General features: G+C 30.0%; 1 protein-coding gene across 1 annotated transcript; it reads left to right on the plus strand.

The window, feature by feature from the left end:
* Positions 1-419: 419 nt before the first annotated feature.
* On the plus strand, positions 420-7,479 carry LOC107848513 (UDP-xylose transporter 1). The gene is made up of 8 exons (XM_016693298.2): positions 420-553; positions 1,473-1,593; positions 2,109-2,293; positions 3,204-3,271; positions 3,393-3,525; positions 4,138-4,299; positions 5,593-5,856; positions 7,114-7,479. Exons 2-8 carry the CDS (start codon positions 1,473-1,475, stop codon positions 7,189-7,191), a joined length of 1,011 nt encoding a protein of 336 aa, XP_016548784.1. The 5' UTR covers positions 420-553; the 3' UTR covers positions 7,192-7,479.
* Positions 7,480-13,654: the final 6,175 nt, after the last annotated feature.

Genomic DNA, 13,654 nt, shown 5'->3' on the forward strand with positions numbered 1-13,654 from the left:
ATGTATTTTCGTTGGATGTATCGAGAGCTAATTATGTATCTCAACAAACCCAAGATCGGAAAAAAAAATCGGGAGCTAATTACGTATTTTTACAAAGGAGAAAATATATCTTCATTGGATGTATCGGGAGCTAATTATGTATCTCGATAGGCCCAAAATTGAAATTTCAGTAATTATACAAAATATCAAGATTTTCTATAATTAAACTCCAAACTAGCGAAATTTATGTTGTTTTTTCTAGTATATATTATAATACACTTGTTGTACATGCCAACTACAATTTGCAAGAAAATTATTCATCTAATTAAAAAATGTTAAAGATCCTTAAACTATAGTATTAAAATATTAATTTGTTAACCTAAAGTAAGTCAAATAAATAATTGCTTTGCTTATAAAAACCGTTAGGCCTTTGAAAACTAAAACACAACTAATATTATAACGACGTTATTTATATATAGCACCAAACATATTTTCATTCAATTCAAACACCCAACAAAACAAAAACAAAAAAAATTATCTTCAAGTTCATTTGTATAATCAACAATTTAAAGAGGTAATTAATCTTCATTCCATTTTAATTCCATGTTGTTTTCTTGTCTCTTTTGATCGTTTTGTAGAGTTGATATGTTCGTTCAGATGAAAATTAAAAATTTCTAAAGTCGTGATCAGCGTGAACATTTGTCGAAGGGAAAAATATGGTCGTTTTTCAAGTTCATGTTTGTTTGTTCTTTTGATCGTTCTGTTGAGTTGATGTGTTCGTTCAGACGAAAACTGAAAAACTTGTAAAGTCATGATCAGCGCGAACATTTGTGCAATGAAAAAGATATGGTCGTTTTTCAATTTCATGTTCTTTTTTGTTTCTTTTGATCTTTCTATTCAGTTGATATGTTCGTTCAGACGGAAATTGAAAAATTGTAAAGTCGTGATTAGCGCGAACATTTGTCCAAGGAAAAAATAATGATCGTTTTTCAATTCTTTTGATCTTTCTGCTGAGCTGATATGTCCGTTCAGACGGAAACTGAAGATTTGTTAAGTCATGATCAGTACGAACATCTAACTAATTTTTTTTTTTTGAGGCATTAAATTTATTAGCTTATATAAGTTTCATAAGTTCATGTTCTTGTTGATATTGTGACTCCCTTACATCATTTAGGTTCATTCACCTTCCCTAAAGAATATTTATGAGTATAAATTAAACAACCTAAAAAATATGATTCGATACAGATGCGTCAACATTGTTTAAAAAGTTCAAGCAACATCGATAAATTTCATTTTCTAATAATCGAGTATCTGAAACACACTAGCATGCATGATTATATTAGTTTAGATTCACGTTGGTATGAGAATCCAGACTTCTGATCTGGGATAGAGGAATCTGACACATCTCATCAACGATTATTTATTAGTCGATTATATTATCATATTATATTAATTTTTTTTTTGGTCTAATTTTTTTTTTTTTTTTGATGAAGATGGGAGAAATGACAAGTTTCCAATTGGGTGTGGTGGGAGCATTATTTCTATCAGTGGCATCATCAGTTTCCATTGTTATTTGCAATAAAGCCTTGATGAGTAATCTTGGTTTTCCTTTTGGTAATATTTCATTTTCATTTTTATTTTCATTTTATTCAATAAATAATAAAATAATTGTATAATATCTCATCAAACTTTCAATAAGATAACATGCAAATATAAAACATATATATATATATATATATATATATATTAGTTGTTTTAAAATTGGATAATATCACTTTTGAGGGATCTGAAAGTGCACCACATATTAACTAGTTGAGAAAATGTTAAATTCTATCGTGCTCGGACTCTTCAAAAATATCGATGGATGCATGTTGAATTCTTTAAAAATAATGCATCTTTTAAGGATCTGACACAGGATGTGTCAGTGTTTCTGAGAAGTTCGAACGACATAGTTTAATATGCTAAATCGGAAATCTCAAGAACCATGACAAAAATGTGTCGATATTTTACGAACTAAAAGTGCTAATGTACTTCTGATTACTTTTTGTAGGATTACATCGAATATATTATTGCTATTGTATTAGAGTAATGTACTAATACCTATTTGTTTATTTATTTTGCAATTATAGCCACAACATTAACAAGTTGGCACTTGATGGTCACTTATTGCACACTTCATGTGGCACTTAAATTCAATTTCTTTGAGAATAAGCCCATTGACATGAAGACAGTGATGCTCTTTGGCATATTAAATGGTGTATCCATTGGCTTTCTCAATCTTAGTCTTGGATTTAATTCCATTGGCTTCTACCAGGTAAATTTTATTATCACAAACTATATATGTGTATGTGATATACAATTAACTTGTCAGTGGGCGTGGGGTGGGGTAGGGGTGGGGAGTTGGTTAAATTTGGACAGGTCAAAACGATCAAATCAATAAATAGGTCACGCCCAACTCTTCCAAAGTGTAGCTAGGTCAAATACCTAGTGGGGGTGGGGGTGGGAGGGTTGGTTAAATTTGGACAGGTTAAAATGATCAAATCAGTAAATAGGTCACGCCCAGCTCGTCGAAAGTTTGGCTAGGTCAAATAACCGGTGGGGGTGGGGGTGGTTAAATTTGGACAGGTCAAAACGATCACATCAATAAATAGGTCACACCCAGCTCGTCCAAAGTTTGGCTAGGTCAAATAACCGGTGGGGGTTGATTAAATTTGGACAGGTCAAAATGATCAAACCAATAAATAGGTCACGCCCAGCTCGTCCAAAGTTTGGCTAGGTCAAATAACCGGTGGGGGTGGGGGTTGGTTAAATTTGGATAGGTCAAAATGATCAAATCAATAAATAGGTCAAGCCAAAATCGCCCAAAGTATGCAAATGTCCCTTTTATAATAGATCATTTAGATTTCGTCTCTTTTAAAAAAAAAAAAAAAAAAAAAAGATGTGCAAATATAATCCTTATTGAAAAATTACCCTTTGGACAATGTTAGACTCGAGTCTGATATTTGCTCGTATATTATTATTCGGCCTTACAAATAAAGTACTAGACTGTAGTCTAATTTTTGTAATAACTTAAAAAGTTTTATATCGTTGTCTAACAGACAACGTTTTCTCGTAAGATTTTTAATTTGTTAAAAAAAAAGAATCTTTAAGTGGTGGTAAGTTGCAAGAAAAATAAAAACGAGGACCCTAATATTTCTTTGTACATTTTTATGTTGTGTTTGCAGATGACAAAACTAGCAATTATACCTTTTACAGTATTATTAGAAACCCTATTCTTGAAAAAACAATTCAGGTAAATTAATTATTGTATATTTTAAATTTTAATTTTCACTATATGAAAAAAAAAAAAAAAAAAAAAAAGTAATACTACTCTTTTTTGGCTCATTAATAATTTTTTTTCTACATTTTTGCAGCAAAAATATTAAATTTGCATTATTCATTTTGCTTATTGGAGTTGGCATTGCTTCCATTACTGATCTTCAACTCAATTTTGTTGGAACAATTCTCTCACTTTTGGCAATTGTTACAACTTGTGTTGGACAAATTGTATCCTTTTGATGATCTTTAATTGTCCAAATATTTATTTGGATTTAACTTATATACATCGTAATAATAGTCTCAACGACAAATTTGTTTTTGCATGATCAATAGGTCAGATCTTTGAGTCGTGGAGACAGTTACTAATGCTTGCATTGGATTGACTGTTTACGCCACACCTCTTAGAGTAGATGTTGAATCCCCTTAACTTCTTGGTTTGTTTCTTTCTTTATATTTCGAATTTCTTTATTGAAAATTTTAATTCATGCTACCTAGTGTAACCGATTTTTACGCTATCAGTGTATTTTAACTTGCTCTAGCTATCTAACTTATTTTCCATGTTACAAATTTCTCTTACTATAAGTGGTTACCTGAAAATTATCTTTTAAGTGATCTTTTCATGTTACAAATCTCGCTTACTATAAGCGGTTGCCTGAGCATTATCTTTTAAGTGATCTTTCCATGTTACAAATCTCGCTTACTGTAAGCGGCTGCCTGAGAATAATCTTTTAAGTGATCTTTTCATGTTATAAATTTCGCTTACTATTAAGTGGATATCTGAAAATTATCTTTTAAGCAATCTGATATACTTACAAATTTGACCTTAACTCTCCAATTTAGCTTACAAACACAATTCAAAAGAGGCTCAACATCTCATCAACACAATTGTTGTATCAATCAGCCCCATTTCAAGCAGCTATTCTATTTGTGACTGGGCCTGTGGTGGATCAATTCCTCACCAAACAAAATGTTTTTGCCTACAAATATTCTCCTATTGTTGTGGTAAGAAAACATTACTCACATTTTCTTTATTTTTTTGCATAAAGTATTTTATGCGGGGGTAGAGGTAGGCCTAAGAAGTATTGAAGGGAGGTGATTAGACATGACATGAAGCAATTACAGCTTACGGAGGACGTTGATTAGGGTGGAGGGTTAGTGTGTAGGAGTACGTCTGTGGTAGTAGGGAAGAGTGTTTTGTCTGCAACGGTGCTTGTAGTTTCTTGTAGTCTCTTGTTCGTGGAGTATTGATGATCCCTGTGTTTTTTGAATAGATATTTTATAGTATTACCTTGTGCGTGCCTTGTGTATGTTATCATCCTTTACTATCTAGAGATGTGATATCCCTTGTTGTTTCTTGCTTTTATGTGTTTTGTATGTTGTATTGTTATCTGTCCTGAGTGGGGGGTCTATCGGGAACAACCTCTCTACTTCATCTGAGGTAGTAGTATGGATTACGTACACTTTACCCTACCCAGACCCCACTTAATGAGAATACATTGGATATGTTATTGTTGTTGTTGTACATTAGAATGATTTTATGGTTAGTGGTTGAATATGAGTTTTTCGAACTTAAAATGCATCTTCAAACACAACTTCAATTTTCAGATACCCCTTATCACTACATTCATGTATAAACGCCTACTAAGACTACTTATATGTAGCCTATTTGTAACCTTTTGTGGTAGGGGCAAGTGTATACTCAATGTATAATAAGTGTATACAAAATACGTATACATACAAATTATACAGTGATTATACAGGCTAAATTTTGTGCGGAAACAATAAATATTAGGGTTAGTTTTCAAAATGCATCACTTTGGATTGTTGCGTAGTGTAAAAATTCCTAAATAACGCATGTTTCTGTACTTACTGGTTCTAAATTCCAAATTCGCCTCTAAGGTCACTTTTTTTTTTTCGAATTTAAAATGCATCTTCAAACACAACTTCAATTTTCAGATACCCCTTATCACTCCATTCATGCACAAATCCCTACTAACACTACATATATGTAGCCTATTTGTAACCTTTTGTAGTAGGCACAAGTGTATACTCAATGTATATCAAATACGTATATATGCAAATTATACAGTGCTTATACATTTATACTGGCTAAATTTCGTGCAATAACAATAAGTATTAGGGTTATTTTTCAAAGTGCATCACTTTGGATTGTTTCGTAGTGTACAAATTCCTAAATAACGCATGTTTCTGTACTTAATTACTGATTCTAAATTCCAGATTCGCCTCTGCGCTCACATTTTTTTTTTTTTTTGCATTGTGTTTTCTCAAATGCAGGGATTCATAGTGTTATCATGTTTGATTGCTGTATCAGTGAATTTCAGCACATTTTTAGTGATTGGAAAGACATCACCTGTGACATATCAAGTGTTAGGTCACCTTAAAACATGTTTGGTTCTTGGATTTGGGTATACATTGTTGCATGATCCTTTCACTTCAAGGAACATTATTGGAATTCTTGTGGCTATTGTTGGAATGGGATTGTATTCCTACTTTTGTGTCAATGAAACAAAAAGGAAACAAGTTGGAGACATGGCTCAAGTAAGTTTTTCTGACGGAAATAGCGTTCACCGATCACTTTTCAGTTCTGTTTTTGAAAAGTAACTGACATCGTCGTGGTCGTTCTAAGTTTCACATGTGAAACTATGTTACGATGTTTTTTCTCAACTACATGCGCTGCAAAGTGGCTATTTTTGAAATATTGTCCGTTGGTTACTTTTCGGCTTTATTTTTGAAAAGCAACTAATGTCAGGTCGTTCTAAACTTCATATGTGAAATTTTTTTATGATGGCTTTTTGCAACTACATGAGCTGCAAAGTGGCTATTTGTGAAATTTACTCGCTTTTTTCTACATATGTGAAATTATGTTATAATGGCTTTTTTCAACTACATGAGCTGCAAAGTGGCTATTTGTGAAATTTACTCATTTTTTCTCCATTTCTCCTCCTAGTTTTTCTCGTAGAAATAGCGTTCACTGACCACTTTCCAGCTCTATTTTTGAAAAGTAACTAATGTCGTGTCGTTCTAAATTTCACATGTGAAACTATATTATAATGGCTTTTTTCAACTACATGAGCTGCAAAGTGACTATTTGTGAAATTTACTCATTTTTTTCTACATTTCGCCTCCTAGTTATTCTCGTAGATATAGCGTTCGCTGACCACTTCTAGCACTATTTTTGAAAAATAACTAATGTTGTATCGTTTTAAATTTCACATGTGAAACTATATTATTATGACTTTTTCAACTACATGAGTTGCGAAGTGGCTATTAGTAAAATTTACCTGTTTTTTACTCTTTTTCTTCTCCTAGTTATTCTCGTAGAAATACTGTCCACTGATCACTTTTCAGCTCTATTTTTGGAAAGTAACTAATGGCGTGTCGTTCTAAATTTCACATGTGAAACTATATTATAATGACTTTTTTCAACTACATGAGTTGCAAAGTGGCTATTTGTTAAATTTACCCCTTTTTTTCTCCATTTCTCCTCCTAGTTATTCTCGTAGAAATATTTATCCACTGATCACTTTTCGGCTTTGAAAATTGATTAATGTCGTGTTGTTCAAAATTTCACATGTGAAACTTCATAATAATGTCCTGGAGTTCTACTTTTGAAATACGAAACTCCATGGAAATACTATTTTCAATTACAGGAATTGAAAAGTAGTTGTTTGTGAATTTTACACTATTTTCTCTCTATTTCTCCTCCTCGCAACTGCTTGAAGGATGGTGTACTTTGTGCAATAAGTTGTTGTACCTTATTCGCTCTAAAATCTCGCTTTTATTTTCATATATCAGGTTAAAGAGAGAGATACCACAGCACCACTTCTCACCGGGAAGAATGGACAAGTTAAAGAAAATAACTCCATTGTTTAAATTTTAGGGTTGAAATGAAAATGTTTTTGGAGATTAAAGAAATTTTTATTTTTATTAAGAGATATTATATTCCATTAGATGGATGTAAATGATTTTTGGTTCATAAAATACCCTACTTTGTTCCAAGATTTGGTCATTTGCTAGATTGTATTTTACTTGTTACATGTAGACAAATGTGATTAGAAAAAAAAAAAAAAATCTTTGTTACAACACTTTCTCAAGATATGTCCAATTGTGTTTTATTGTAACATATCATATAACAATAATATATTCAGCGAGATTCTATAAGTGAGGTCTGAATCCGAAAAATAGCAATTGTTTTTGCACGACTTCAACGTTACGTGCATGAACTTCTAACAAAAATAGCAAAGAGTTAATCAAATATTCAACGCATAATACGTAAACATGTCCTTTAACTTGACATGATCAGTTTACAACTATGACCTTCAACTTTGAATGTACTTAAACCTGTATAAAATTGAACAAATAGATATATGCGTCCTATCTGGCATAATACACATAGAACGTCATGTATGACCTGAACTGGTCGCGTAAGATGTCATATAGGACGCATGTATATATGTACTTGTTCAATTTTATATAATTTTAAATGCCTATTTATATACATTCAAAATTAAGAAAACCACCTCACTACTACTTTCATTTTTGAATTAATTAACGGCTAAGCGATTTCATAACCTGAGCTTTCCTTAACCAGCTGACCTTACTTCGTAACCTTAACCTCCCTTTCTTTAGAGTTTTCTAGTTCGCTTGACTCGAGATCAAGATTCCTTACAACTCGCACCAATAACGGCACTGAGCGGCCGGAGATTGATTGAAAAGGCAGGCCCAGCCGACCCTCTTCCTCCCTAACTGCCTATCTACTCGTGTTCGTTAAAAGAGATGGCTATGAGATTAGTGCAAATAATATATTGAAATAGTTTATTTAGTAGTTAGCTTCTTTCTCCGGGTATGAACTCCTCCCTTGAGGAAGGCCAGATAGAGGGGTCTGTATTTTCGACAATGAAAGAAAAGGAGATATTATTAGCTCGATCAACCGTCGATAAATAAAAATTGAAGTCGAGTTAAAAAGTGTATTTATATATTGTGTCAATATTTAAAGTTAAACTATATAAAAAATTTGAAAAAGTACATAATTGTATTAAAATGATGGTGTTGACAGGTAGAGTCAACTTTACAGTTTCCAACACATTTTAATTCCTCCGTTCATTTTTATTTGTTGCTTTTTATTTAAATTAAATTTTTATTTTACTTATCAATTTTGACAAATTAGAAAAAGATCAAAAATATAATTATTTTATATTTAACGTTAATTACTTATTCTTCAAATTATTTTCAAGATATATTATTCTAAATATCAGTTAATAAATATACTATGATAAAATGATCATATCAATAATTATTTTCTTAATATATGTGCATGACAAATAAAAGCGAACGAAGAAAGTAATTCTCATAAAAATACTTATAATTAGTTTTGTCTTAAACTTTAAAATAATAAGAATTTTGAGATAAATATTTTTGAGAAAGAAGAAGTATATTCTCTCTCCATTTATTTTTATTTGTCTATTTTACTAAAAATAAATATTTAATAATATTTTTAAATTTTAAAAATTAATGAATAATTTATTTTTTTGTTCATTTTACCCTTAACATTAAATACAATTTATTATTCAATATATTTTTTAAAACGTCAAATTTATTTTATTTAAATAATATGATAAAATTATTTTTTATTTATTATTTCTTAATTTATATGTCAAATTAATGGAGAACTACTAATTAACAGAGAAATTACTATACAATTTATTCCCTGTCATATAAAGCTGTAAAGTTTACTCCTAAACCAATCATTATAAACAACAATTTTTGGCTTTCATTTTCAATCTCTCTTTTTTCTTTTATTTAATGTTTACATAATTTATATTAAAATTTAATTAATTCAGGTTCATGCAGTACAATCATTTTGGAACGATACTATCAATAATAATTTTTTAATATTTAGAAATTGATCTGTGAAACCTCTAATTAATATTAAAGAAATTTCAAATTATTTACAACAATTCTTGTTGGTCATTTTCAACCTCCTGCTAATTGTTCAATTTGATTCTAAAATAAAAATATATATTTATTTTATGTCAAGTTGTGAGATTATAATATAATTACAGAATTTTAGTGTAAAAATTGTAAACATATACTTCAACTTGTTGTAACAATTCAAACTCAACATATTGCTTTTATTTATTATTATTATTATTCATCCATAGGGTTTACATACTTTTTGCCTACTCAGTATTATTAAAATAGGTTTTAATTTTCTTTCATTTGTCCACTTTTCAAATTCAAGAGAAAATAATTTCATTTTAACTTTACTCTTCTTATTAATTAATCGGCGAATCTCAATACTTCAGATTGTTGGCTATCTAAACTTTTACATGTTGCTGAGAGTTCGATCCCTAGTTTATAATCGCCTCCTATAGTTATATTTTTATCGAACCTCCATCGATCGATCCTTCTCAAATCATCAGACAGTGATAAAGATGAAAGCAAAGATCGTTTGAATTGTGTAATTGTTGTTGGTGCTTTTTATATTTGTCGTCGGGGTACATAAAGTAGTCGTGGTGGTCTTCAAGTAGCCTTTTTTAGAATGAAGTGAATCGATTATTATATTAATGATCAATTTAAAAGTGATGACGATCTTTAAACGACTAGAAAAAAGTTATTCATACATTAAAAGTATCATAACTAATGTCAATTTGATAACCAAATATTACTTTCTCCATTTTAAGAGTATTAATTAATTAATATCTACATAACTCTAATCACTAATTAAAATGAACCGTTAAAGTCTAAAAAGTGTATTAATTATTAATTAGTATCATGATGTTTAGTGAGGAAAAAGCAACACTCAAAAAGAAAAAGAAAAAAGTTAGAAATTTTGGAATCTCGAAATGATGAAAAAACAAAAAGTGCTTTATTGAGTTGGAATTTACATGGTAATATCAACCCAAAGCACCATCTCAACAAAGTACCGTTAAATTTATCGATAAATTTTATTTAGATAATCAAATTATAATTTTTTTTGATTGAAGATTTGAACCTATAAAAAAATATTTTTATCATAATTTTTAACTAGAATTTTGAAAAAGATTTTTACGTATATTTTCAAACGTTCATTACATAAATAAATTAACTACTGAAAATAATTTTTTTTTAGGTGAAAATGGAGTCATTCTCTTCGTCTTGGACCTCTTAGTTATATTGTTGGGATACAATAATTAAATATTAAAAGTAAATAACCATATAATATCTTTAAATAATCCTATACGGTCTGAATCTGAATTAGTCGAATCTCAATAAGAATATCGAACATTAATTGGGAAACAAGAAAATACTTTTTGTCCTTTTCCAAAGTTCAATGTTGCAAATGCAAATTGTTGCTTATCGATAAATTTTATTTAGATAATTGAACTGTAATTTATTTCAATTGAATATTTGAGCATATGAAAAAAATGTTCTTATGGTAAATTTCAACTAAAAAAAATTACGTGTATTCTTAAACGTCGATTACATAAAAAAATTAAACACTAAAATTTTTTTTTGCGTGAAAATGGAGTCATTCTCTTCGTCATGGACCTCTTAGTTATGTTGTTGGGATGTAATAATTAAATATTAAAAGTAAATAATCATATAATTTCTTTAAATAAATCCTATACAGTCTGAATTAGTCGAATTTCAATAAGAATATCGAATATTAATTGAGAAACAAGAAAATACTTTTTGTCTTTTTCCAAAGTCCAATGTTGCAAATGCAAATTGTTGCTTATCGTTAAATTTGTCAATAAATTTTATTTAGATAATCGAACTATAATTTATTTCGATTGAATATTTGAGCATATGAAAAAAATATTCTTATCATAAATTTCAACTAAAACTTTGAAAAAGTTTTGTACGTGTATTCTTAAACTTCTATTACATTAATAAATTAACCACTAAAAATATTTTTTTACGTGAAAATGGAGTCGTTCTCTTCGTCATGGACCTCTTAGTTATGTTGTTGGGATAAAATAATTAAATATTAAAAGTAAATAACCATATAATTTCTTTAAATAAATTCTATATAGTCTGAATTTGAATTAGTCAAATCTCAATACAAATATCGAACATTAATCGAGAAACCAAAAAAATACTTTTAATCTTTTTCCAAGTCCAATGTTACAAGTGCAAATTGTTGCTTATGAGTAATGACTACAATATCCAAATTATATTATATGCCAACTTTGGTTAAGTGGAATAATTTTATGACATTTGAAAATGTCATATCAACTCATTCGAATAAATCTATGTCATATCAATAAATAACTTCTCTCTAATAGGTTATTTGGATAGGTAACAACTAACAACCACTCAAACCGTCGTTGAGAGATAACAAATATTTTATAAAATTAATTGAAGTGTATACAAACTGGTTTGAATAACACAACTGTCACAAAAAAAAAAAATCAAAATGATATTTCCAAACAATATTATCAACGCAAAGTTTTTAAACCAAATTTTCACGAGCTTCACACCTCAACTATCCACCGATATTTCAATTCAATCAAGCTCAAAGTTTCATCCATATGTTTGCTTAACTTCAATATTTAACTTTCCTAATTGATCTAACCTTTTTTTTTTATTTTTTTGCAACTCTTAATTAGTTTACCTAAACTATCAATCACACTTTTTCCTTAAAAAAAAAAAAGGTTAAATTAGTCAAAAATAAAAAATAAAAAAATTGTGTCATGTATGCACAAACTTTTGCTTACTTCAATATGTAACTTCTTTAATTGGTTTACCTTTTTATTTTTTGGATTAACTCTTAATTACTTTATCTTAATTACCAAATACACCTTTTTCTTTCCTAGGTATAACACATAAATTTGTTTGTTAACTTGGCTTCAATTTAAATTTATACCCTTTAATTTTGGGCATAAACAGTGCACTTGAACTTATATAAAGTTAAATAAATAGACACACACGTCCTATATGGTGTCTAACATGAAGATGCCACGTAGAACGCTATTTATTTAACTTTATTCAAGTTCTTCATGTTATATATGTGCACAATTGATTTAACTTTATACAAGAGCTTGTGAAAATGTGGTTTAAAAACCTGCAACGATAACGTTGTTTGGAAATATAATTTTAATATTTTTTCTGGGACAATTGTGTTATTCAAGCCAATTGTGCGCACGTATAACATGGGCGCATTACTTTTTCTTCATGTTTTGAAAATTGACATTTTAATTCATATAGTTCAAATAATGTTGGGGGTTTTCTTTTTCCATTGCTTTTTGGTCCTTTATTTCATCTACAACCTTATCTTTTATAGGTTCAGAGATTAATTTTTTATTTTGTAGATCTTTGTTGAGGTAATCACATGGAGGAGTGGAGATAGATGCTAAAATCGATTCAATTTCAAATTCTTGATTTTCTCCTAACGGTAGCATTTTTTAGGAGAAAATCAAGAATCTGAAATTGAAGCAGTTTTATCACCTATCTCCACTCCTCCAAGTGGTTACCTCAACAAAGATCTGCAAAATGAAAAATCAATCTCTAAACCTGCAGAAACAGAGGATCAAAAAGCAAAAGAAAAAAGAAAGTCCGCCCCCCCCCCCCCCCCCCCCCCCAGTATTTGAAATGTATGAATTGAAGCATCAATTTCATTGAAGAAAAAGGAAAGCATCCCACGTTATACGTGTGCATAAACTGGCTTGAATTAACACAATTGTCACAAAAAAATAAATCAAAATGATATTTTCAAACAATGTAATTGAAGCAAGTTTTTAAACCAATTTTTCACGAATTTCACACCTCAACTATCTATTATTTCTGTTAACATTCGAAGAAGAAGATGAAAAGCGTGAAAAATAATGAAAACCAGTAGAACTTTCTAGAGAGAGAAAGCGGAGCCTTTTTCATTATCTAAAAGATAAAATATGGACCATTCAAGCCCCAAAAATATCTCACTACCCACCTATATACAAAACATATGGACCAGGTCATAAGAAGAAAGAAATAATTTAATTATCGGGCCAAGACCACTACAACCAATAAACAAAGTGGCTTAGTGGCCCAAAATATATAGTCTCTAACCCTTCCTCCCCCCCCCCTCCTTTGCAAGTTGGAGAGGGAAACAACTCCTAACTTGTGCAGATAAGCATGATGTTGAGCGCCAGGTAAGCACTTAGTAAACATATTTGCAAGCTGAGAAGAACTAGAAGTATGGGCTAGGAACATCAGTCTTTCAGGCAACTTAGTGCGTCAAAAATGACAGTCGAGTTCTACTTGAGAAAGCATACATGAGCTGAACAAAACATTATCATCTACAAGTTTACTAGCAAAGGTAGCAAAATACATCAGAGATGATGGAGATGAAGTAGATCCAGGTCCAAATGAA

Source organism: Capsicum annuum, chromosome 11 (genome assembly GCF_002878395.1).
Source record: "Capsicum annuum cultivar UCD-10X-F1 chromosome 11, UCD10Xv1.1, whole genome shotgun sequence".
Classification (NCBI taxonomy): Eukaryota; Viridiplantae; Streptophyta; class Magnoliopsida; order Solanales; family Solanaceae; genus Capsicum; species Capsicum annuum.